The following is a 26,098-nucleotide window of genomic DNA, read 5'->3' on the forward strand; positions in this document are numbered from 1 at the left end:
GCCATATCGAATACATTTTGCAATGGCCCTATTTTGATATTTACCACTGTACAGAATTATGATGATATTGATACAGAATAGGCTTTATAACATGATAATTGCCATGACATTAAATAGGGAAACTTCAGAAATAAAGACTAATTATATGTCAATGAAATCCTTTTATTTCCTTGTATAATGCCTTGCAGAGTATGTGAGTGCTTTACCCTCTCCAGATATTTCTCCAGTATGACAGCAGGGCTCTCCAGACAGGATTCAGCCAGCCAGCTTCCACACAGTCTCAAGCACTCCGAATACACCGGCACCACAGCAGGGTTCACACACACCTGCTCACACGAAGAGTTATTCAGCAGATACGCGAGAATTCGGAACACCTGCCATTATCTACACCTGTGAAATGCCACCTAAACCACACTTCAACTCACCAGATCCTCTAGTTCATGGATCATCTGTTTGAGCAGCCCCAGAGCCAGCCCGTGCTCTTTCTTTACCCAGAACACCTGCGCCTCCTCCAGCTGCCAGGCCCACGAGCTGCTGCCGCCACCACCAGCACCTACCAGGCTGTGCCTCTTCATGTGGAAAACTGCACGCTCTGCCAGCTAGAAGAATGTGCGCAGAAAATAAATAATGAAATAGCAAAAGAGGGGGTTTTATTTAATGACATACACCACAAAAACCTCTTTCAAGCTAAATAAGTTTGTTAGGTCTTAAAGCAGTCATGAAATGGAAAATAAGAATGTCCTTGATATTAACACTTATAAGAGGTTATTCTACAATAAAAACATACTGCAAGTTTTATACCTTAAAGGTAACTCTGCAGCTTTGTTTTCCAGCCTTATGAAATGCAGGATTTTAAATCGCCCCATTTGTGACATCACAATTTTTCACTTCACGCCCCTTAAATGGTATATTTAAAGGGATAATTCACCCAAAAATGGAAATGGTCATCATTTACTCACCCCCACTTTTTCCAAAAGAGGATATTTTGAAGAATGTGTGTAATCAAACAGTTTATGGCAGCCATTGACTTACACAGTATTTTTTTCCAAACTACTGTCATACATTCCAAACACTTAGTCAATGGTTATAATCAGCTGCATGGTTACCAAAAGTCTTCAAAAAATCTTCTTTTGGATTCAACAGCTGAAAGAAATGTATACAGGTTTGGAACAACTTGAGGGTGAGAAACTGATGATAGAATTTTCATTTTTGGACGAGCTATCACATGTACAGAAGTGTGTAGGCATGAAGTTCATTTACTTGTTAATTGTACTTGTAGATTTAAAGGTGGGGATTTTTACATTAACTAGAGTACATTTCAAATGAAAACCCTTTACTTTTACTTTGTTACTTAATTATAATGCAATACATGTTAAGAAATGCACAGTTCATTCCAAGCACGCGGTCTCTTTTTTTCTGGGGCATGAGTGATGCCCCATTTGTGAATGAATCACTCTTTTGAACTGATTCAGTTTGCAAAACAGTCTGAATTGGTTCACAAATCAGTTTGAACGATTCGCTCAGTTCCCTGCACGCACTGAATCATCTGAAGCAGTTTATCACTCGTGATGGAAAATTTAAGAACAAAAACATAAGAACTTTGAATGAAGTAGCCAGGAACCTACAGTCAACTGAAACCAGTTCTGTCAATGCATCCTATTGTTAGCCATCAAGGGAGATCTTAATTAGTTGATGTCTGTGAATGATTTCACAGGTATGCATTTGATTTTCTTGTATATAGATAATACCATTTACAACGAATCAGATTATAACGATAAAAGTAGATCCGTCAGTGTGCATTCGATTTGTTGTTTATGTTCACTCTTTCTTCTCCATGTCAGTGGTTCTCTTAGATGCATTCGAGCGTAAAACTTTGCAGATTTATTTTTGATATTGTCTAATAATCCAAACCTAGCTGTATACACTATTATACAAAGGAAATGACATGCAATTTATATTACGGCTACAGATCATTTTAATCTGACTGGGCTCAAGCATATACAACTCTATTACAGCGATGGCCATCTCAAACATCTTTTGAAAGAGGTAATGCCCCTTAAAATGAAGTATTTGTGACAGAGAGTGTAAATCTTTTTTTAATGAAAACTAAAACAAAATGCTTTGCTAACCACATAATATAAAAATCTAAATGTGGAAAAAAAAACCTTCATGGAACATGTTGATTAAATGAACCATATCAATGACAAATATTCACGATGAAGAAAATTTGCCATGCGAAAAGCCAAAAGCTTACACAAGCAAACAAGACATCAAAGACAGGCATGCAAACATAGAGAGACCTGCGTGTTGCCTGCAGAACGAGCCAGCTTGCACAGCTCCATCAGGTGGGAGGAATAGGCAGAAATCAGGTAGTTCTTCCGGTCTGGATCTGTCTCTGAGGAAATCAGTGTTTCCTGTAGGGAGGAGCGCAGGGCTAAGACGGGCTCGACCAGGCTGAAATCACTGTCAGTTAAGAGATCTGAGTGCTGTTGCCACTTCCTGTACACTTCATTAAGGCTGGAGTCAGTTACAGAAGCATATACTCAAGCAAATTATATTTGGACCATCCGCTTCCCCTGTTACTCCTAAACTAAATTTGTGTGGGAAGCACAGTGAAGCCAACAAGGAAGTGTCTAAAACTGTAATTCATCGACTGGCCGCTTGAGGCTGGCTGCAAAAGAGAGTCAGTCCCATAGACTTTACATCAGAAAAAACATGTTTACAGTCTGGTTCAAAAAATGATTTTTGTCTATATAGCTAATTTTGCCCTTCATGACAACTGTGAGGGGGGTGAATTTGTTTTATAACTCATCCGTTTAAATTATATTAAGCCTTAAAGTTCTGCATAATTAAGGACGTGGCCACTTAAGTGAGGGGTGGATTGCTGCTGCTGACACTGCTGTCGAGCTAGGTGGGCGTGGCTTCAGCGACCAACTCTCGCCTTTTTGCCCATTTTCGATTATCCAGGAGTGATGTGCTGCCAAGATGGTGACGGCCCGCTCCACCCACTATGTGCTTCAAAAACGCTCGTCAGAAATCTGCGGGTGATGTCACGGACACTATGCCATGTTTTTATATAGTCTATGGATAATACACTATGTGATAATATGTTATTTGGGGAAAATTAAGGGGCAACGCACTTCCAGATCTTACAAAAAGCCTTTTAAGTTCTAGCATGAAAAAATGAGTTTGCTTAAAATTTGTAAGAACTTGGCACCAGCTTTGAAAAACTCATTTTTAAAGTTTTTTTTTTTTAATGTCTATATAATAGCAAAGGCTTTTTGTTAGCATTTCCATTTATCTCAATAACAGCAGCTAGGCTGACCCAGATCCAGTGTTATTTTAGTATAACTGATATACTATTATAGTTTTTGTAATCTAATTTTTAATTAGATTTTATTTTTGTATTTTGTTTTCATTTTAATTTGAAAGTTTTAGTAACTTTGTTGTGTATTTTTGTCATTTTTATTAGGTGTTTTTATATGTTTATAGTTTTTATTAATTTCAGGTTTATGTCGTTTTAGTTATTTTAGTACTTTAACTTAAACTAAAAAAATGTGTGAATGTTGCCTTGCAACTAGCCGAAATATAATAAGCACATTCCCATGCCATTAAACTAGCATCCATCCTGAGCTATGTCATCAGAACACACAAATATGTAAGGGATAATGTTATTGCAATGGGGTTATTCTGGGATAACAACTGGTTGGATGTAAAAGCGGAGGGGTCTTGTATCTCCCCGAATGGGGTTATTCTGGGATAACAAGCCCTTCTAATTACATGATCCCACTTATTACACAGCTACTTACAAATATTGATTTGAGGTGAAATATTTGAACACAAAGCTTCTATGAACACAGCAGTTGTGAGGAAGCGGCATGTTCAAACTAAATTAGACGGACATTTTAGAGAAACGGTACAGTCATACACTTACTACACAACATTTCACCACATAAATAATTATTGCGATAAAAAGAAACTGATTTAAGACAAAACTGTTTTCAAATCTTACCAGTATGTTAGTTATCTTATAAACCATTACAGTGTACAAAACAATCGTCGCAAAATGGCAACAGCTGCATTTGTATGAAACGAGAGAATTGTACACATAATTGTACACACAATATTGAATTGAGTTTTAGTATTTTATTGGCTAACCAAACGCAAAGCTTCCACCGTTCCCAAGAATATGGCGCCGACTTCAGTTACCCGGATAAGCCTGTGTTGTCAGCTTTTACCAGTTGTTATCGAGGTTTATTACACGGCTAAGTGGAAAACTTGATTCTGATTGGTCAGTCGCGACATTCTGAGGTATGTTATCCCTCGATAACAACCAGTAAAAGCTAATAACACAGGTTCAACCCGGCAACAGCAGTCGCCGCTGTACTCTTGCTTGAATTTTTTTTCTTGGTGGAAGCTTCAAATGGTGTACAATTATTTATTGTCATCCTGGTATCGTGGACTCGCTCTCGTTTCATACAAACGCAGCTGCTGCCATTTTGCTACGACTGAGAATCGTTTGATGAATCTTTGAAATTCGAAAATTATATTTGGACCCTCCGCTTCCCCTGTTACTCCTAAACTAAATTTGTGTGGGCTGTCCTCGGCTGTGGAACCGTGGGTAAAAAATTTGGCTGTTGTGTTTGATGAATCTTTGAAATTCGACACGCAGATTAATTATGTGGTAAAATAATACTTAAAAAAACTTAAAAAACAACCCAAACCAAAAACTCTTCAATCTTTTAAAACATCAAAAAAAGTAATGCATGCCTTTATTTCTTCAAGGTTGGACTACTGCAATTCTCTTTACGTTGGGATTAATCATTCAGCTATTTTCCGATTACAGTTAATCCAAAATGCGGCAGCAAGACCTTTAATGGGTGCTCATAAACGTGATAATATTACTCCTGTCTTACATTCATTACATTGGTTGCCGGTGCACTACAGAGTGGATTTTAAAATTTTACTTTTTGTTTATAAATCATTAAATGGTATGGCTCTATGAAGGTATTTTTGCTGCGAAATAACAGAGTCTTTTGCAGCGGAATTTGTATTAGGAATAGCCACATGTTTATCAGTAAATTTGAAGTCACAGACAAAAGTTGCAAACTTGTAGATTTTTTTTTTCTCTCCCACAAACACAACACAACTGTTACACCTTCTCGAATCCTTCATTGCAGGTGCACAAATCCTATTCTATGAATCACAAATCAAGAAACTCGTATGCTCACGTTTTGATACAACTGCTGCAGTGAATACGGTGCAAAACACATTCACACACCTGCATCAAAAATTCATCCACAAATCAGTATGTGAATTCTTGCAATGAGATTTGCACACTTGTAAAATGTTTTCTTACATATAAATAAATAAAAGTATAAATAAAAGATAAATAAATAGATGGCTCCAAAATACACCCTATATATATATATATTTATTTATCTTTTTCTTGGATGCTTTTCTAGCACAAACACAAGTGCAACGACAATAGCGTGAATCTGCTGCTACAAGTCTCAAACCTGTTTTTTTGCGCCCTCTCCCTTTTGCACCACATATCTGTGTGAAATATGGTGTAAAAGTGATTTGTGCATCTGTAGAGGCAACAGTGGACACTCTTCAGAGATCAAAAGAATTTTGGCCAATCAAGAAGAGCTACACTGTATTCGTTTTTATAATTCTTTATAGTTTGTGGATCTTATCATCTGCAACGTCGGGGGTGTATTTTGGAGCCATTGTGATGGTGATTACATCAGCTTGCAAGTTAAGTTATACAGTTATCTGAATCAATCAGGGAAGCATAATAATTCTACACTGCCTTTTTATTGCAGGTCATGTAAGACATATGTTATATAACAGTGAGCTAACATGAAAATAGTAAAGAAAAATGAGTTAAGAAACGCCACTGTTATGTACATTTTTGTGTTATATTTTCAGGTTGTGGTCTATTGGTCATGTCATCTGCAACGGAGGTGTATTGGAGAAATGTTTGATGCAGGTGTGTGAATGTGTTTTGCACCATATTCACTGTATATATAGTAGCAAAACATGTGAGAGTACGAGTTTCTTGATTTGTGATTCGTAGAATAGGATTTGTGCACCTGCAGTGAAGGATTCGAGAAGGTGTAACTGTTGTGTTGTGTTTGTGGGAGAGAGAAAAAAAAATCTACAAGTTTGACTTCAAATTTACTGATACACATGTGTGGCTATTATCTACAACTTCAAATTCCGCTGCCACAGATGCTCAGTTGTTCTGCACCAAAAATACTTTCATGGCTCTATCTTAACTTTCTGTCCTACTGACTGAGCACCATTCAACCAGATCACTCAGGTATTCAAATCAGAGACTCTCGTCGATTCCCAAGTTAAGGTTGAAATGTATGGGTGACCGTGCTTTTTCTGTAGCTGCCCCCAGACTTTGGAATGATTTGCCCATCTCAATTAGACTGGCATCACCTTTGTCATCTAACTTTTCTGTTTGATAAAGCATTTAATACTTGTAGCGTTTTCTATTGTATATTACTGTTTTTATTATGCTGAAGCACTTTTTCTTTTATGGTACTCTTTTACAATTTTAATTGTTTCTGTCTTATTGTTTTATTCTTGTTGTTTGTGGTTTTAGTTATTGTAAAGCACATTGGTTTTTAATCATGCTATATAAATACATTGTCATTGTCAAATATTTTAAGTGACTATCAATGAGAATGATGCTGTTTGTATCCCGTATAGTGTAGTTACAATATTTACAAGCAGGGGCAATTCTAACCAGCAAAGCTCTGATAATAACACATTTAAATTCTTACATTTCTTAAGTTTTTTTTTTTTTTTTTTAGGAAATAGAGCTTTTGCTTCTGTGATTCTAAAATTAAAATGTGGAATGTGACCTGGAGAAAAGCTCCTCGACACTCTGGAGTTCACTAATTCTCTGCAGGTTACAGAGAGCAGGATAGAGTGAAGACACGGCCTCCAGACTGCCACGACACAACTCCTCGACCTCATGACCTCTGACAAAACACAAACATACAAATCAGATAGAGGACCCTCTATGGACATGATCTATATCTGTAATTGTTACTTATGGCTGTTCACACCAAGAACTATAACTATAAAGACAACTATTAGCATCCATACCAACACACGATAACATTCTGTTTAAAAGGGTGCAGCAATTAAGTTGTCTCAAGCTCAGTAAGGAGGACTCTAATTAGCGGTCAATGTTTTTATCATTCATCAGCTGGAAAAAAAAAAAATCGAATGATATTGTTCAACTGTGTCTTTATTATTACAGTTGTGGGGTGGACTTTGGTATTCTCATAGAATTAGAACAATTATTAAAACGTTATAGTTAAAGTTATTGTTTTTGGTGTGAACAGGCCTTAACACAGGGATGAGTAGTCTAGTTACCTGGCGTAGTTGAGGGTTTGCTCAAATAGGGAGAATTCTCTATCTCTCAAAGCTTGGACGGCATTGAACAAGGACTCATTGATGCCAGGCTTCAGCTTCTCATTTCTGAAAATAAAAATAAAATGTAAAAAATAATATATAATTATATTTTCATATCTCACATTTTTATATTTAATTATGCATTTATTTTCGTGGCAGAGTAGACTATATATACCACAGTATAAAAGGTGCAATAGAATCTCTACTGACTGGCACGTTTCTACCATAACCCTAATGCAAACTTCTACTAATGCAAAATAATGTTTAAAGAGTGTAAATACAAACCCACACCTCTCAGGCAGGTCACAGTCCCACTGTGTGTTTCTCCACGCGGCCTGAAAGCGTAGCTCTCGAAGTTCAGGACCCCACTCCACCCCTTCTTTCTCAAGCCCATGAAGATACGTGTTTAGAATACTACACAAACCAAAGTTCTGCAGACCCTGAGAAAGACACAAACTAACCACTGTTTAGCAGAGATCACAAATTTAAATTGCAACCATTCTCATAATTTAGCAGAAAATTAACCTCTACTATGCCGGTCTGCCGTGTGACCTCTGGGAGGTTGGAGTGGAGGTCGTATGAAACCAAAGCCTTGTCCCACATGGCCTCATGTTCATATGTTCGAATTCTGGAGATCACAAAGAAAAAAGAAAAAAGAACAGCATTTCTACATTTAAATGTTAATTAGTAAGAAAGTAAAATAGGAACCTTAGTTAAAATTAAATAAAGGGTTAGTTCACCCAAAAATGAAAATTAGGCTGCATTTTACTCACCCCCGAGGCATCCTATAGGTGTATATGACTTTCTTCTTCCAGACGAATTCAGTTGGAGTTATATTAAAAATTGTCTTTGTTCTTTCAAGCTCTATCATTTCAGTCAGTGGCTGTTGCATTCCTTTAGTCCAAAAGACGTGAAATAAATAGCGCCCATCCATAAAAAAAAAAGTGTCTCACATGGCTCCAGGGGGGATGAACAAAGGCCCCCTGTAGCGGACTGATGCGTTTTTGTAAGAAATATATATTAAAAAATGTAATAATCACTTGAATCTAGCTTGCGGTCAGTGTTGTAACCGAATCAGCTCAGGGGGAATGACGTACAGAGGTCAGCTTTGCGCATGCGCCGCTCAGAAGTGACGCACGTGGAAACGCAGGGGAAAGATCAAAACAAAACAACTGTCACTAATTAGAAGTACAAAATGAGGATTTGTAAAGAAGAATGTCTGAGGATTTTGATATAAGCCAAGAGGAGACTGGTTTTCCTTTGCTAAAGTAAGGAAACTTTACTTTTTTTTTGATCCTGCAAACATACGTTGGTTTTCACGGGACTCGCTGGCGCATACGCAACGCTGACCTCATACGTCATCCGCCCGGAGCTGCTTCTATATACAACTGTTGGCACAAGCTAGATTAAAGTGACAGGAGGCCTTTGTTCACCCCACTTCCACTTTCTTTTTAATGGAAGGTTGCTTTTTATTTCACTTTTTTTGGACTGAAGCAATGCAATTTTTAATATAACTCCAACTGAATTTGTCTGCAACTACTGCAAAAAGTTAGTCTAGAGCCCTGAATATTGCTCAGTTTGAGCCCGATCGAGACGCAGAGGATATCAGTGAAGATGAAAGCACGGCTCTTACAGGACATTTCAGAACGGTATGTTTTTTGTTTGTTGTCTTGTTTGTAAATGATAATGCTTATGTTAGCTTTTAATACACGGTTTTATCCTGATCAAAGCTTTAATACAGCAGAATACATGATTGTGCTGTAGCATGTTTGTAAAGTAATTGTTTACTTTGTAATAGTAAGAAGTGTTTGCCAGCAAGTATTGCTCGCTACCACGGCAACCGTATAGGCGTCCATGTTTAACGCTTCTCACAGCCATCGGAAAAATATCTCTGTCTATACACAAAGTGTTTAATTGGAACTCAGTTCATTGTTGGAGCTGAGCTGAAGAGATAATGATCTGAATGAGAGAGAGAGTGTTGCAGAGCAGGGGGACGCGAGGAACATTAAGAATCGCTGCTTTAGAACATTGATTTTGAAACTTGTGAATCCGTTAGAATTGTTAAAAGACAGAATCGCGATTCATATATGAATAGATTTTTTTGTGCTCCGCTAGTTTGATGGCATGGCAACAACTCTTCCTCTTCTCTAAAGCAGCGCAACAAGGCTTCTCCCCCTTTGTTGCCTGTTTGCGGGGGCGGGGTTTATGCAAATTTCTGGGTTTGTGATGTCACAACCCGGCAAGTAGCTCGTTGTAGTCCCTCCCTTTATAGGCATTAAACTGCCACAATTTTAAAAGACAATTGCTGCGTCCCAATCAGTCTACTTATACTATGCCCTGAAAGTATGTACTCTTTTGTGAAGAAAAGTACATACTTTTGAGTATGTGACAATAGTAGGCAAGCTTTGCAACGTATTACTTCGTCATAACTGCGTCTCAGAGTTAACAAAATCCACATTTCGTTTAATTTAATTTCCTACCATACTGGAGAAAATGAAGAGGCACGTTGATTTGCCAGCCGAGGGACTTTCATGCCGAGAATGGCTCATGTGTTTGCATAATGATGCATTTAAAAGTTAATGACCAAACGTCTCATTATAAATGTTCACAATGTTGCTGCAGATGAAATATAATATGCATAACATTAAATAAATATTTTTAATCAGGTAAGACATTGATTATTTATCACTCAAACCCCTTCCTCTGCCTGTCCATCGGTCTCGCATATCTGTCATGTTTGTAGTTTTTAAACACTTTTTATGCATGTTTGTAGTGTAGTTGTGGGCAATATTAGCCGTTAGAGTGTGCATCGACCTGCACTTCCAATTCTAATCTCAAGTAGCAGACCATCCAGGAATCTTTGGCAAACTCTTTTCAACATACTATGATTTGGGACATACTAATTCTATTTTCGAAAACTATTTAGAATGCATAGTATGTGAATCGGGATGCAGCAAATATCTCTGTTTGCACTGAACTTTCAGCATCGTAACTTTGCAGATACTGGTTATGCTCAAACAGCAACATTACATTAACTAAAGATAAAAAAGTGAAATTGCAATCAACCACCCCTTTAATTCATACATTTATGAAAGTTTTGTGAATGAGGCCTGTTGTGCATACAGTACAGACATATTTACATTTATTAAAATACCTGGATTTACTTCAAGATCATTTATGATTGGAAAGTCTCACCTAGTCAGAGGACTGATTAACTTGCCTCCTCCACATCCATACAGGCTGTCAGGTTCTCCAATGCATCTGTACACTTCAATCAGAAGATCCTGAGACAGGAAAATTAAACCATGTACTGTATTTAGTCTTACTTAATACCCCCTGTATCTTACTGCAGTATGATCAATAGCCACGTTTCCACTGTCGGGCTTAAAGCGGGCGTGCTAGTGCGTGCCAGGGCCAGTCGCGTTTCCACTGTCACTTCTGGGGCTTGATCGTGCCTCGTCGGGGCTTCCTCGGGGCCAACGGCCAGGGTTTTTTGGCCCGACGAAAACCTTGGGCCAAAGCGGGCCAGCTGGTGCTAGAGGAGTGGTTATGAACAAAGGCGGAGTTTCTCCGCATCTGCAGAGCATCAGCGCCGTTCATTTCAGAAAGATAACAGCTATAACACCAGCATTAAAAACTTTTAAAAATAAGCTGAGCTCAAAACTCACTTTCAGTCAGCAGCGACTGTTTGAAATAACGCGATCCGATGTGGATTATAATCACCATAAAATGCAGGAATATTTATAAGCGATGTAAAAGACTATGCACGCTAAACATTAATGTTACCATAATAAACATGGTAAATGCAACCACTTGGAGAAATCAGACATCAGCTTCTTATTCTCTATCACAATTGTGTATTTATTTAGTAACATATTTTATCTGTCATAAGTCTCGTCTCGAGAGTTTAGCTCCGCCTAACATGTCATCAAAATATAATAATGATTTTTGTTCGGGAGCTTTTATAAAAATAGAGTTATTGTCATTCATTCCAAATGTGACGTATTTAGGCTACAGTGACTACAAATAAACAGAAACAGACTCCACTGAATAACCAGGCTATTTTCATAAGCGTTAAAAATAAATAAATAAAATAGAAATACATTATTTCTGTGTGATTAATTTTGAGTCCTGATAAATTGATTCATTATGATCAATGTATCACTTATTCTATAGCTAGTAAAACATTGATGCTTTTGAATTTGAATATTTAACAAAGCATGCAAACAAAAGGCGCTGTTATCGTGTTCGTTTTGTGATCGCGCTAGTTCCAGTGACTTATTTCTTAGTTTTCTGATAACTTCTCTTTGTTGGTGAAATGATGGGGTTGCATGACGTTGTTCCTGAGAGGCGTGTAAAGGGCGGGTTTTAGTCAAGCGCAGCGGAGCTTCTGGCCCGACGGTGGAAACGCTGCGCTATTCTGGCCTCGGTGCTACTGGCCCGAGGCTATTAGCCCCGTCCGGCCCGTTTTAAGCCCTGGCTCGCACTGGCCCGACAGTGGAAATGCGGCTAATGAAGTACTGTAGAGTGTCTGAGCGGTGCAGAGTGTAAGTAGAACACGGAGTGAAACTGCAGTGAAGAGTAGGGATTAGGGCTGTGCGATTAATCGAAATCGTAATAAAATCACGTTTTGAGCGTGCGCGATTTCTAAATCGCTTTATAGCACGATTTTCCGTGGTCCCGACCTCCCGCAGTATGTTATCCGATCCAGTCAGAATGCAGCGCACCTAAGTGGAGCGTGAGAACAGAACAGACTGGGCATATGCCTAACTCCAGGTTCACACACTCTGTCTGTGATGCGTATTTTTTCCGAGCCCATGTTAATGGATCAGAGCGTTCACACTGCACGTGGTAAAAAGATGTGAACAGAAAAGGTTAGAAATCGAAAGGTGCGAAAAGAATGAATATCTAGCGCATGAGCATAGAGAGAGTTGTGAATGAGTGAGAGGAGACACGTTTTAAGTGCGCGCACTCTCTCCAGGCGAGAACAGCGTGTATCTGAGCACGCGTGTCTGGTTTTGTGACAGAGCAAAGGAAATCTGCATGCAAGGGGACAGATTCGCGCTCGCGCATTATTTTAATGTGCTTTCGCGTTACAATAACGCGCTCTCGCTGCTGCTTCTGCACCGCATACACATACTGTATACGCACTGCTGACGGAGTACGTGTGAACCCTGGGCAATAAATATATTTCAGCACCTGAGGCACCGCAACAATGAGCTTTATGACCAATGCATGGCAAAAAAAAGAAAAAAAAAAATAGAAAAGCCCTAGACACGGGTTTTATTTTATTTATTTATTTTTTTGCCATATGTCTAGACATTTTGTTTGACATCTTTACTTAGTGATTATTTTGACTTATGTCTGTTCTAGAGGCATGTTACAACTTTTTGATAAAGCTCTCATTGGTTTTCTTTTGAAAATATGTTTCAAATTTATACTGAATGCATTTATGACTGCATGTCTGTGTGTGTAAAAATCGTGATTAAAATCGAAATCGCAAAATTTATCAAAAAATCGTGATAGGTTTTTTTTGTCCATATCGCACAGCCCTAGCAGGGATGTTCATTTCAGTTATTTTTCCTAACCGACAACCGATGCAAATTAACCGATTATTAACTGTTAACTGACAAGATTATTTTAAATTAGAATTGAATTAAATTAGAAAGGATAAGTGTCTTGTGACCTGTTAGAAATACTAAAATTTGCTTCCCAGGGATTAATTTTACATGCGCAAAAAGCAGCAAACAACAGAACATGAGGATTCACATGGTCATCATATAACATCACGCACCTGCAGCGCTTCTGAGAGTGGAGAAAAACATAATAAAGCTGTATATATAACAAATAAATAAGCCTATACGAGAAATATATTTTTACTTAATTAAGAAAATGAATGAAAAACTGTACAAGAAGTAGCCTAGTATGCAGAGGTCGGTTCATTTTTGTATTCGCAAAAGGAAACCAGACGGCAGAAAGCGGCATCCTATTTTTCTTTAAGCCTATTTTACAAAAGCCCAAAGATATGTTTTTATTATGAATATACACAAATAAAGGCAAACCTTTTACAATTCCAATTATCTTTATGACTAAAAGGGTTTGCTTCCATTGTTAGAAGCTGCCTGTCCATTATCATAATAAAATAAAGTCAGTCAAACAAATGGGAAAAAAAACTGCTCAGATTAAATATGTACTGTAGTAAAATCTGTGACATTAAGTGCTATCACCGTACCACCGTGATGTTATGCAAAACATTTTGTTTTACATGGATATTGGACGCGAGTGAATTACATAATAAATAATAAATGGTATTCAAATAAATCGTGAATATGGAAACATTTGATTTTGTGTCGAATGAGAGACGCAACGATGGTTTCAGTTTCGTTTTAGCTTAAATTAATTTATTTGGCTCGACATTTAATTTGCTAGCTTCTTATATTTATAATTCTTGTTCTTTTATAAATACTGTTAATTAAAAGAATTTGTTTTAAAGTGAGGGGAACTACAATAGCTTAGCTACGTTTACAGTATTTATTATAATGTTTGTAAACATTTCGCTTCAGCATTAGGCCTATTTCTGAATGAAATGATAAAATGCGACTAGTCTACAGCCTACGCTACTAATTTATTTTTTCTCTAAAAAACTTTTTTTTTAATTTTTTTATTTTTTTTATACGAGTAACGTATTTTAACCATGCTGCAAACCTTTTTTAAATATTCTGATAAATTACTGAAAATAAATAAATAAATGACTTTTTAAACCGTTTAACATTGTATTAATCGGTCAAAATTCTTAACGGTCGGTTAGCAGTTAACTGGTTAAAATGAACAATCCCTAGTGAAGATCAGAAAAATGTAACAAGAAATGTTTTTGCAATATGTTTTGAGAGAAAAAGAGAAATGGCCATTGCTCCATTCTACTTATGTGCTCTGATACCCATCACCCACCTGGAGACTGATGCCAGAGTCCTCTAAACTCTTTTCATTCACACTGCTGACGGACAGTGTCTGGCTGCATTCCTCAAACGTGATCCGTCTCGACACTCGAGACTGTGACCTGAGACAAGCACATGCATCTGGTCACCACACAGCTCTTCAAAACAACTAATGAATCTAGAACACTATGATCATGATTACAGTACACATTAAGTAGATGACACATTACATATAGCCTAACAGTAAGCAGAGAGTCGCTGGCAGTACCTTCGGATCTGCTCCATGTTGGATCTGATCTTGTCCATGTAGATCTCAGAGTACAGGAGAGCAGTGAAATGGGCAGAACACATCTGAGCGGCTCCAGCCACCTCCAGATAATTTAGATCCAGCCAAAAATTTGATTCACACACCGTCCCATATTCATTACTTTGAAAAACACAATGTCAAAGTTTAATTCATAATTTTTTGCATTCAAATGTGGATTTTTGTTTTAAATTCGACATATATTCGAAATTCTATTTTTTTTTTTTTTTTTAAACAGCCCTATCTAGCACCATCTAGAACCTGGCCTTAATGATAAATGTGACAGCACCTATACTTTCAGCAGTGGCAGTAAGTGTGCATGCATATTCAAAAAAAATCACATTTAGCATTATATACTGCTTTCGATACACAGAATTTGACAGAAATTAAAACTTGTCCAACCTTCCAGGTGCCACTGGGCGGCTCTGTTGCCTGAGATAGTCTATGACTGCCAGCATGCTGCGGATTGAGGTTTTGTCTACGTGGCTCTGGTTACCAACATCAATACTGTTCCCTGTTAAAACAGGAAAAAATTAAGAAGAAAAAACATTCTCTTGTAAGAGCATTGCAGCAGACCTGTTATGCTGTTATGTCACAGTCAACACTTCAGCTCCTATCAAATAGCTTTGTACCTGAATCAGAGAGCATGGGGGTGGTGGGGCGGCTGGTGGGTGTGGAGGGTCTGCGGCACTGACTGAAGAAACTCTGGATGTGTGTGGATAACAGCTGCCTCCAGGAACCATCCACATCTCCCAGAAGAATATCATGAACAAAGAGTGGCAGCATTCTCTGACAGAAATCTGTTTTTACCTACAGCAGTAAAAGAGTTTTTCATTTGCATTGAGACTTTGGGTCAGTGTGGGTACGTGTGTGTAAAACCATTACAATGGATCCTCAAAATACAGCATGGCTACAGTGTACCTCACATAAAGGTCTGGTGAGAAGCAGAGCCTCATTGCGGACACCTCCACTGTCTAACAGAGCCATAGACAGGTTCTTTAACCAGTCCTTGTTTCCACCAGGTTGCACTAACCAGAGTTCAGAATTGTCCAGCCTATGTCTTGACTCTGAAGTCACTTCCATACTCACGATGATCTCCTGTATAAAAGAGCAGATAAATCCTATAAGGCAGTGCTTCCCAAACCTGTCCCGGGACCCCTGCACATTTTGTATGTCTCCTTTATCTAACACACCTAATTCAAGTCACCAGGTCATTAGTAGAGACTGCAATTTGGTGCGTCCGACAAGAAAGACACACAAAGTGTACAGTGGTGGGTGGTCCCAAGGACAGTTGTGAGAAGGAATGTACCGCTTTATGGAAAACTTTTTTTTTTTTCTACAAAGATTCTTTTTGATATCAGTAATTAGTTCATTTATTTTAAATTTCTGTTCACTCATTTGATTATTAATGGTTTAGCAGTTCACAAATATTTAGCGTGCAGTTGAATTCGAAAGTGTCCATAAAAAGATTTTGCCAATATGAAGGACTTGCCCGTTTCTTGGCAGAGCGAAAGGGGTTTAGGTATGCCAGCAAAGGGTCCCTTTTGCTTTTATACATTTCGCCAAATTCAATCCCACACTGAGTGGCCAATATGTCCTTCAGACATATGCCAGCAGCCTGACGCACAGCAATACTGAAAAAAAAGAGATAAGACACAAAATTATGGTCTAATCGGTGCATGAACATTCATAATTATTGCTATCAGACAGCAAAGTCTAGAAATAAGTTTCTTGATCTAAGGGCAGTGTGAAAGTGTAAGATCTGATAATTAAGTTGTAATGAAGTGCCTGTGATGTGTGAGTGCATTGTCCATGCAGTTCAGGATGATGAAGATCCACTGAAAAGGAACGTCAGGGGACAAATCGGCTGCTCTAGTATACAGCTGGTCTTTCCCATGGTGCAAGGCTATGGATGATAAGTCAACTGGACCAAGTTCTCCTAGGCACCGGCCAGCAGCCTCTGAAGAGTAAATGATTTAAAAAAATAAATAAAAAAAAATTAAAACTTATGGTAAAGTAAAAAAAGGACACAGGCTACACAGCTTATTTAATTAATGACTAAACAAAATCAAAATTTCAACAGGGTACAAAGTGGTCCTGCTGTGCTATCAGAATCGAAAATGGTATTGGTATATAAGCTGGTATCATTTTAGTAATTTGTGTCCAATAAAAAGCTCCACCTGCCATTAAAAAGGAGGACAACATGTCCTTCTGCAATTTCATCATATATCAACATTTCATAAAAACTGCACTCATACCAGTTCATTTCTTATATTGCATGTCAATACTGAAAAACACTTACTCAAGATGTCTCCTCCACCAGGATGGTTAGCTGCGATTTTGCAAAGCTGAAGAAGGTTAAGAACCAACTTAACCAAAATACAGCTGGCAGGATCAGCTAAACAAACACAAATATCAGATATGGACATGAAGCATTAGGACACTGCTAGCAGGGGAGCTATAGCACATTTGACGATTGCATAAAAATTCTCACTAATGTGATTCTGACCATGGCATTCTTTCAAGAGTTGTCCTATCTGCTGTTTATGGCTTTGAAGTTGCCTTTTTAGATCTTTCAACCCCTCCAAACGAGCCAGGGGCAAAGAATCACAGGATGTTACAGACAGAAAATGCTCAATTTCCTGCAATAGACAGAGAAATGGGAGGGAAGAGCAGAAATGTCAATGTTCAGGCATATCTTATATGATCCTGTGTCAATTAAATCTGAAAAATATGATCTTGAAACAATTACAAATTACTTAAATTCAAGTTCAATCCTTAACTTCAACTTCTACTTAGTTCATGGTAATCTCACAATGCAACAGATGATGTTAAATAATGTATAAAGCTTGCTCGGTTTTTTCCCCATTATATCGGTTTTCTTTTTATTTATTATATAATAATTTTTTTATTTTTTAAATTAAACTTGCTACATGTACTGCTTTGGGCTAACTGAGACTTGTCATAGCACTTGCACATCATTGCTCTTTTGTTGATTTTGATTGCTTCCATAAGTCGGTCACTTTGGATAAAAGCGTCTGCTAAATGACTAAAAATAAATGTAATGTAAATGTAAATAATGTGGGTCTACACAGCATTTCTGAAAAAGACTATAATACTGACCTGTCTGAGAGTGAAGGCTCCTGAGCTGTATTTGAGAGCGTGTTGGGCGGCTCTCAGATCTCTAAAGTGTGCTCGGTCAGGAAAAGGCTCCAGAAGGGGTATGGAATTTCTCAACATGCTGTTCTCCGGGTTTTCAATTACCAGGAACCTTAGGAGACTGAGGACCTAAAAGCATACAATGTGTAATGAATCAAATCACACATGTGAAGAGGGCTAGGAAATATATTTACAATATATTTATTATTATTCTGTTAGTGATATAAAATTAACCAACATTGTAATAGAGCAACTGACTTTAAATCAGTACTGCAAACCAGTTTTAAATTCCTGACTGATCACAAAAAAAAAAAAAAAAAAAAAAAATACAGTTTAGAAATATAATCAGTTTTCAGTAAATCAGTTTTTTTTTTTTTACCATCACAATATATAAGTATAATAATATAGAGACATCAACAAGGCTGAAAAATATCATGAAAATATTAAATAATTTCCTTTAGCTACAAATCCCAGCACTGTAAACACATATACATAGAGGGCAACTTATCTCATAAATAAGGCAAAAAAACTATGCGAAATCACACTAGAAAAGTAGTTCTCAACCTTTGAGGCTATTAAGGCTCCCCACTGCCCACCAAAATGTTCCTGATAGTTAAACATATGAGAGGTTACTCTGCAATAAAAACATAACTTCCCAGTTTAAAATATGAATTATTCTATTCTAATCTTCTGAAATGCCAGGGTTTGAAATCGGGAGAATATGCCCTTTAACGTGAATCATCGTTTTATGTAATTACAGAGGTGTGGTCTAAACAACTAAAAACTCCTGCTAGTTGAATTTAAACCCATCTGTTATCTATATAGTAATTACTTTATATTCAGAAATCGATCAAAGATCATTCTCTTTATAATTGCTGGAACAGTGATTGGATTTCTGCATTTTTGCCCAAACTCCCATTATAATCCATGAAACAGTTTACACAGCTTAACGGATCTCTTATTTACATTGTGTTTTCACTCAGTAGACATGACTGTGCTCAGCTGCAGCCTTGAATGCTACAGGAGTAGATCTAAAAATAATGCAATAATCAATTTTTTTTGTGATTAGCTAAATTTAGCAGCTGATATAGTACATTATAAAATAACAGCTTGTGACCTAAAGTTAACAGGTCATGCTCATTCACTCGTCTCTCTCACCTGCTGAGATATGGCAGACTGATCAGTGACCTGTGCTGTGAGAGTACCAACAATAACCTGCAGGTGGCTCTCTAGAGCATCATCACAGTACTGAACAGCTGTCTGACAGACCAGCGACAACAAGTCACAGCACAGGGACAGACTCCGAGTGGACACCTCATCCTGCTGACATGACCTACAGAAGAAAATAAGACCTCACTTATCTGTTTCTCAAGGATTTCTGATAACATGAACCACACACACACACAAAAAACATCCTGACACTAATGCTAAAAGATATTTTTGTGCACATACAGTGGTGGCCAAAATTATTAGAACACTAGTATTTTCACCAGCTAAGAAATGGTTTTAAGTCAGTTATTTCTATCTTTTGCTGTAGTGTGTTTGGAACAGACCTGCTGTTGATGTGGTGAATGAGTGTATAGATGATGTCACGCAGCACAAACGCCCAGGCTCCGCCCAGCCCGTCCTTCACCTCTCTGAGCAGCAGGCTGACGAACAGGTGGTACATCATCAGTATGCGGTGCCTCTCGTAGCCGTTGGTGGTCTCAGCAGCCTTCTGACAGATTGCTATGAGAATCTTCTGAATGGACATCTGAAACATACAGAACACAGACGGACGCAGGAGTTTTATAAAGAAATAAGCAGATGCGCAGGTGAAATAGGAATATGCAAGTTTGCGTGGGAGGCTCACAGGAGTCTTGGACAGGATGGCCACCAGAGACTTGTGACTGGCGCTGTGGCATTTGCTCAGGTAGTCCAGCGTGGCTTTGATCACATATGAGCTGAAGAACGGTGGGTTTGGAGCAGGATCCAACTCTCTGATTACAAAAATAAAGCATGTTTATGAAAGTTCTCTTGATTCCTATAGGGTTTCCTATGCTCGATGGTACAAAAACTGAAACAGCAAGATCATTTGACAAGAGACAGTTTTCATTTTTGAGTGAAATGAAATGAGAGCCAGGTTTAGTTATTCAAGATTGCATGCCTCCATCAAATCAACAACTGATAGACAGATTTTTTTTGTCTTTTTCAATAATCCCTTTCACTTAGATACATGCCACAATTCAGAACAAAATTTACTTCTATTGCAGCCATCAAGACTTTAAAACAATGACATTTATCTTTCAACCCAAAGTACAATCAACTGTTGAGCTTATTAATATTAATCAGGATAGTAGGATTCATAATTTGGCATCTTTAAACATCTTGGTATTATTTTGGTACTGACTTGGCACTAAAGCCATGTTTGACATCACTATTTTATGCTAAATGTACACTTCCATTTAAAAAGTAAGATTTTTAATGTTTTTTTAAAGATGTTTTTTAAGCTCATCAAGGCTGCATTTATTTGATCAAAAATACAGATTTTTTTTTTTATTATTATTATTTTGTAAAATATACTTTTCAGCATCATTACTCCAGTCTTTAGTGTAACACATGATCCTTTAGAATTCATTCTAATAAACTGATTTATAATCATTGCTGGAAACAGTTGTGCTGCTTAATATTTCTTTTGGGACCTGTGATATTTTTTTTTTTCAGGATTCTTTGATAAATAAAAAGTTAAAAAGGACAGTATTTATTCAAAATAGAAATGTTTGGTTAAAAAATACACTACTATTCAACAGTTTAGGGTCAGTAATTTCTTTCTTTCTTTTTTAAATAAATTAATACTTTTATTCAGCAAGTATGTGTAAAAGGATAAAAAGTTATAGTAAAGACTCAGTAAGACTTGTTAATGTTCTTTTAAAGAAGTCTCTTATGCTCATCAAGGCTGCATTTATTTGGTCAAAAATACAGAAAAAAAAAACAAAATCTTGCAAAATATTATTAAAATATAAAATAACGGTTTCTATTTTAATATCCTTTAAAATATTAGTTATTTCTGTGTTGCAAAGCTGAATTTCCATCAGCCATTACTCCAGTATGAAGTGTCACATGATCCATTGAATTATCAATATTGGCAACAGTTTTTTTTTTTTTTTTGGAAACTGTGATACTTTTTTCAGGATTCTTTGATGAATAAAAAGTTAAAAAGAACAGCATTTATTCAAAATATAAATCTTTTCTAACAATATAAATCTTTGCTATCATTTCTTAAAAATTTAACACATTCTTGCTAAATAAAAGTTTTAATTTCTTTCAAAAAAAAAAAAAAAAAAAAAGAAAGAATAAAAATTTACTGACCCCAAACTTTTAAACTTTAGAGTAAATTGTTAGAAAATATTTCTATTTTAAATAAAGGCTCTTCTTTTTTACTTTAATTATTCATCAAAGAACCCTGAAAAAAAGTATTACAGGTACCAAAAAAAAATAAAAAATATTAAGCAGCCAACAATTTCCAGCTAATACATCAGCATATTAGAATGATTTCTGAAGGATCATGTGACACTGAAGGCTGGAGCAATGATGCTGAAAATTAGATTTTAAATGTATATTAAAATAGAAAAACATTATTTTACATCATAATAATATTTCACAATAAAATGTATTTGATCAAATAAATGCAGCCTTGATAAGCAGAAGAAACTCCTGTAAAAAACATTAAAAATCGTTGATACCAAACTTTTGACCGGTAGTGTATATTGTTAGAAAAGATTTCTATTATGAATAAATGCTTTTCTTTTTAACTTTTTATTCATCGATGAATCAAAGAAAAAAGTATCACAGTTTCCAAAAAAATATTAAACAGCACAACGGTTTCAAAACTACTAATAAATCAGCCTTTTAGAATGATTTCTGAAGGATAATGTGGCACTGTAATGGCTGATGAAAATTCAGCACTGTCACAGAAATATATTATATTAGAAAGTATATTAAAATAAGAAATCAATTATTAGAATTTCACAATATCACTGTTTTTCTGTATTTTTGATCAAATAAATACAGCCTTGATAACTCCATTTAAAAAACATAAAAAAATCTGATCCCAAACTTTTGAACGTCAGTGTACCTGTACCTGTAAATACTTTATATTGACTGCACAGGACAAGTTATTGATCACACTATAGGTGCCACTGAAGTAAATGTGGAGAGTCAGAAAGAGTTACAGAGAGGAGAAAGTTTTTTACATAGTGCTACAGAATGTTTTAGTGCATCAATTATTTTCTCTTTTATCTCAAATGGAAAACAGAAGCAGATTCCTCATGATATAATCCCTTTAATGATCGGCATTATGTCATGAAAATATACCCAATAAATTTCTGTAGGTCTCCTCCACCCGCTGCCGCCCCTTCTGTCTCATGCAGTGTCATTAACAGCTCCACCACAATGTCAGCCAGGTTGTTGCAAATCAAACTGTCAATTTGCTGAATAACAAAAAGAAGTTGTAGAAGAATTCAGTGCAAAGAACACATTTATCTACGGTGGCCAGGAAGTGCAAAACAAATTAAAATTCTGAAAACAAAATAACAAATTAGTACAAACATAAATGCATATCTAAAAAACAAAATAACAATTCAGAAAACACAATTCAGAAAATATTACAGCAATTTAGAAAACACAACGACAAATCAGACAATCCGGAAGAGGTAGGTATAGTTTGAGACAGCGCATTTGTTTGGGATTACTCACCGCTGACCGGACGAGACATCTGTCAATCAACGTATACAGAAAAAACTGAGCGGCAAACTCCCGCTCTCTCTCGTGAAGCCAACAAGGAAGTGACTAAAACTGCAATTCATCGACTGGCCGCTTGAGGCTGGCTGCAAAAGGGAGTCAGTCCCATAGACTCCCCATGTTAAAATGCCCAACTTTACAGTGGAAAAAAACATGTTTACAGCCTGGTTCAAAAAATAATTTTTGTCTATATAGCTTATTTTGCCCTTCATGACAACTGTGAGGGGGGTGAATTTTTGTATAACTCATACGTTTAAATTATATTAAGCCTTAAAGTTCTGCATAATTAAGGGCGTGGCCACTTGAGTGACAAGTGGATTGCCGCTGTTGAGAATGCCGTCAAGCTAGGTGGGTGTGGCTTCAGCAAACAGCTTCCGCCTTTTTGCCCATTTCCGATTATCCGGGAGAGTCACGCGGTGACGCGCTGCCAAGATGGCGACGGCCCGCTCTGCACACTTTGAGCTTCAAAACCGCTCTTCAGGAGTCTATGGGTGACGTCACAGGCACTACATCCATGTTTTTATACAGTCTATGGAAAGAACCAGTTGCAGAATAGCAGAGTCGTGGTAGAAAGTTCAGAGATGGTCTTAAAGTAGCTCAGTTTAAATGTATTGTATGAATTGCGCTTACTATGGAATAAAACATACGGACTGTCTATGTACACTTTGTGCAAATAACCTGCCTTGTTGGCAGTAATTCTGCTCTCCAACTGCTCTAATAGCGTCTACAATTAATCAGCTCCAGTGGCGCAGATGGTTAATCGTGTGTCGTTGGCTTTTTGACGCGATTGACCCGGGTTCGATCCTGGCTTTTGCCAAACTTTTTTTTCTCCCTTTTTAAATCTCGTATTAGCAATGGATTCTATTTACACTATGAAAATAGCAGTATTTTTAGCAATATGCTATTTACACTAAGTGCAAATACCTATTTACACTGTTAAAATAGCAGGATTTTCTGCTATGTATACTACTTGTTGCAAATAGTGGCAATTATCTGCACATCAGCATTGTAGTACATTATAAAACAGTATGCAATAATAACGTATTGAGTGTAAATTATCATTTTAATTCAAATTATTAAATAGATGCCACCTTATTGGTACAATAAAGCCCTCCCTACACCTACCCTAACCCTACCCTATACTTTATTTTCAACTTTTTGATTATTTCCTTAATTTTTATAAAAAAAAAAAAAATGAACGCCTTTACGATGTGCTACGAGATTTGAAAAGGGAGAAAAAAAGTCTGGCAAAAGGTGGGATCGAACCCGGGTCGATCATGTCAAAGTGCTGACGTCACGCACTTAACCATCTGAGCCACTGGAGTTGATTAATTACGGCCGCTACTAAAGTGTTGACTAGCTTGATCACATGTTGGAGAGCAGAATTACTGCCAACAAGGCAGGTTATTTGCAAAAAGTGTAAATAGACACTCTGTATGTTTTATTCCATAGTAAGTGCAATTCATACAATACATTTAAACTGAAATACTTTAAGACTATCTCTGAACTTTCTACCACGACTCTGCTATTCTTCAGCTGGTTCTTTCTGTATACGTTGATTGACAGATGTCTCGTCCAGTCAGCGGTGAGTAATCCCAAACCAATGGCCCTGTCTCAAACTATACCTACCTCTTCAGGTTTATCTGATTTGTCGTTGTGATTTTTGACTTGTTATTTTGTTTTTGAATTTGCCATTGTGATTTCTGACTTGTAATAATGTTTTCTGAATTATTGTTGTGTTTTCTGAATTGTTATTTGTTTTGCACTTCTTGGCCACCGTATTTATATGTGTGTGTATATAAATAATTCTTGAGCTGTGTAACATTTTTTAACTGCATCTACAGAAGATATAAGCCAGTCTAAGTGTAGATCATCATTGTACTAAAAACAAGTTATCTGCATCCTCACCTGTTTTCCCAGGCAGTTGCTGTTTTTCAGTAAATCATACACCCTGTGAGCTTTCTCTCTCTGCTGTGCCACATGGGTGTCTTGCCCAGCGAGGGCAAAGTGGGGCAGGATGTTAACCATGATCTTGGGAAAGCAATTAGCCAGCAGCTGCTTCCAGTCCTTATCCAAGTGAGCACCGATGGATTTCACCTCCTCAAAATCATTCAGGAAGACCAGGTGTGGGATCAGCACATGGTAGGATGACCTGAAATTTGAATACATAATTACAGTATAATTACAGAAGAACCCATATGTGAAAATTTGTAATTTTTTTTTTTTTTGAAAAGTGATGACTGACATTGAATAAATGGTTCTAAAATAGGCTTCTTATACTATATATGCAATACATTATTAGTTTTGATTTAAGATTAAATATGACCAGTATGTTTCCATCAGATTTTGCCCTAGTGACCAGACAGGACGTGTAAACAAGATCATTATAGTAGCATATACCTGTAAAACTCTTCCAGACTGCAGTAGTCCAGTAATATGTAGGGGAAGGACTGTAGTGTGTAACTTGCATCGGACTGTTTTTGGTTCAGCCACTCGGCCACTAGATAATACAGGTGTGCATTAATTAAACTCTTAGAGTCCCTGTACCCAAGTGACCGGGAAACACCTCTCAGCACCTGCAGGGGCCACCACAGAAAAAGTTCTTAATTTCTCTTTTAATGGAGTATAGTCAGGAACATCTGAACATCCTTACATACTGTATCTTGACCTTTTTGATTAGTTGCTCATCAATGCTGTTCTCCTTGTAGGACTGAACGAGTGCAAACAGGGCTTGCTTCTCACACACAGGACTGCAGGACATCACCATCGAGACACTTTTCAGCAAGACTGCCCGTCGATTAAAGGTCTCGTCAGGCAGGTCTTCCGAAGGACAGTTTTTCTGTAGAACAACAAAATGACAGAATGACAGTCAGAAGGGATATCAAACATAAAATACATATGCATAAAATAACGAAACAAAAAAACTAAAAGTTAAAATTTTATTTCTGGGAGATTTCTCCACTGACTGTTTAATTACTTGGAAAAATGTATTTACTTGAGAAATTGATGGCTACTTGACATGGTTTTAATTTAACATTAATAAATGTACACAATTTATTTTATTTAATATGTACGTTAATATGTAAAAATAAGGGAGTATGCATATGTTCAAAACATGTATTGAGAATCCTGAAAATTTACTGGTATTGATACCAGCTAATGACATATTGTGTTATAACAACCCTAGTTTTTTATTTGATTGGTTATAATATAAATTGCTTTAACCTAGTTCTGAGAATACATTTAATATCAAGTTAACGGGTTTACTTGCAAATTAATATACTGCCAGTACCAATGCAAGAAAACCACTGGATTTTAAAACTCTTGACAACAAAATTCTCACAGAAGTCAGATACAGTATGTACGCACAATAATCTAACACAATGTTGACAAAGAATGAAAAATTTAAACCAGAGTGTCAAAAAAGGGTGTAATGCTAGCATATTAAGCATACTGAGTGTAATACGATAGTTCGTCCAAA

At 36.9% G+C, this 26,098-nt stretch overlaps 1 protein-coding gene across 1 annotated transcript in view; it reads right to left on the reverse strand.

Annotated features, from left to right (window-relative positions):
* Positions 1-26,098, reverse strand: part of atm (ATM serine/threonine kinase) — a 61,266-nt gene that overhangs the window by 13,026 nt on the left and 22,142 nt on the right. The window contains exons 24-48 of the mRNA XM_042739098.1: positions 25,286-25,456; positions 25,018-25,193; positions 24,526-24,769; positions 22,192-22,307; positions 19,691-19,817; positions 19,392-19,591; positions 18,997-19,171; positions 17,803-17,967; positions 17,189-17,321; positions 16,982-17,077; positions 16,468-16,639; positions 16,172-16,313; positions 15,601-15,777; positions 15,312-15,489; positions 15,082-15,193; positions 14,644-14,802; positions 14,389-14,497; positions 10,636-10,724; positions 7,966-8,068; positions 7,732-7,880; positions 7,402-7,506; positions 6,881-7,001; positions 2,301-2,534; positions 426-599; positions 207-326 (exon numbers count right to left, since the gene is read on the reverse strand). Coding sequence (XP_042595032.1) covers positions 207-326; positions 426-599; positions 2,301-2,534; positions 6,881-7,001; positions 7,402-7,506; positions 7,732-7,880; positions 7,966-8,068; positions 10,636-10,724; positions 14,389-14,497; positions 14,644-14,802; positions 15,082-15,193; positions 15,312-15,489; positions 15,601-15,777; positions 16,172-16,313; positions 16,468-16,639; positions 16,982-17,077; positions 17,189-17,321; positions 17,803-17,967; positions 18,997-19,171; positions 19,392-19,591; positions 19,691-19,817; positions 22,192-22,307; positions 24,526-24,769; positions 25,018-25,193; positions 25,286-25,456 — 3,747 coding nt within the window. The remainder of the gene's footprint in view (positions 1-206; positions 327-425; positions 600-2,300; positions 2,535-6,880; positions 7,002-7,401; positions 7,507-7,731; positions 7,881-7,965; positions 8,069-10,635; positions 10,725-14,388; positions 14,498-14,643; positions 14,803-15,081; positions 15,194-15,311; positions 15,490-15,600; positions 15,778-16,171; positions 16,314-16,467; positions 16,640-16,981; positions 17,078-17,188; positions 17,322-17,802; positions 17,968-18,996; positions 19,172-19,391; positions 19,592-19,690; positions 19,818-22,191; positions 22,308-24,525; positions 24,770-25,017; positions 25,194-25,285; positions 25,457-26,098) is intronic.

The sequence above is a fragment of the Cyprinus carpio genome, chromosome B15 (assembly GCF_018340385.1).
Source record: "Cyprinus carpio isolate SPL01 chromosome B15, ASM1834038v1, whole genome shotgun sequence".
In the NCBI taxonomy this organism is placed as follows: domain Eukaryota; kingdom Metazoa; phylum Chordata; class Actinopteri; order Cypriniformes; family Cyprinidae; genus Cyprinus; species Cyprinus carpio.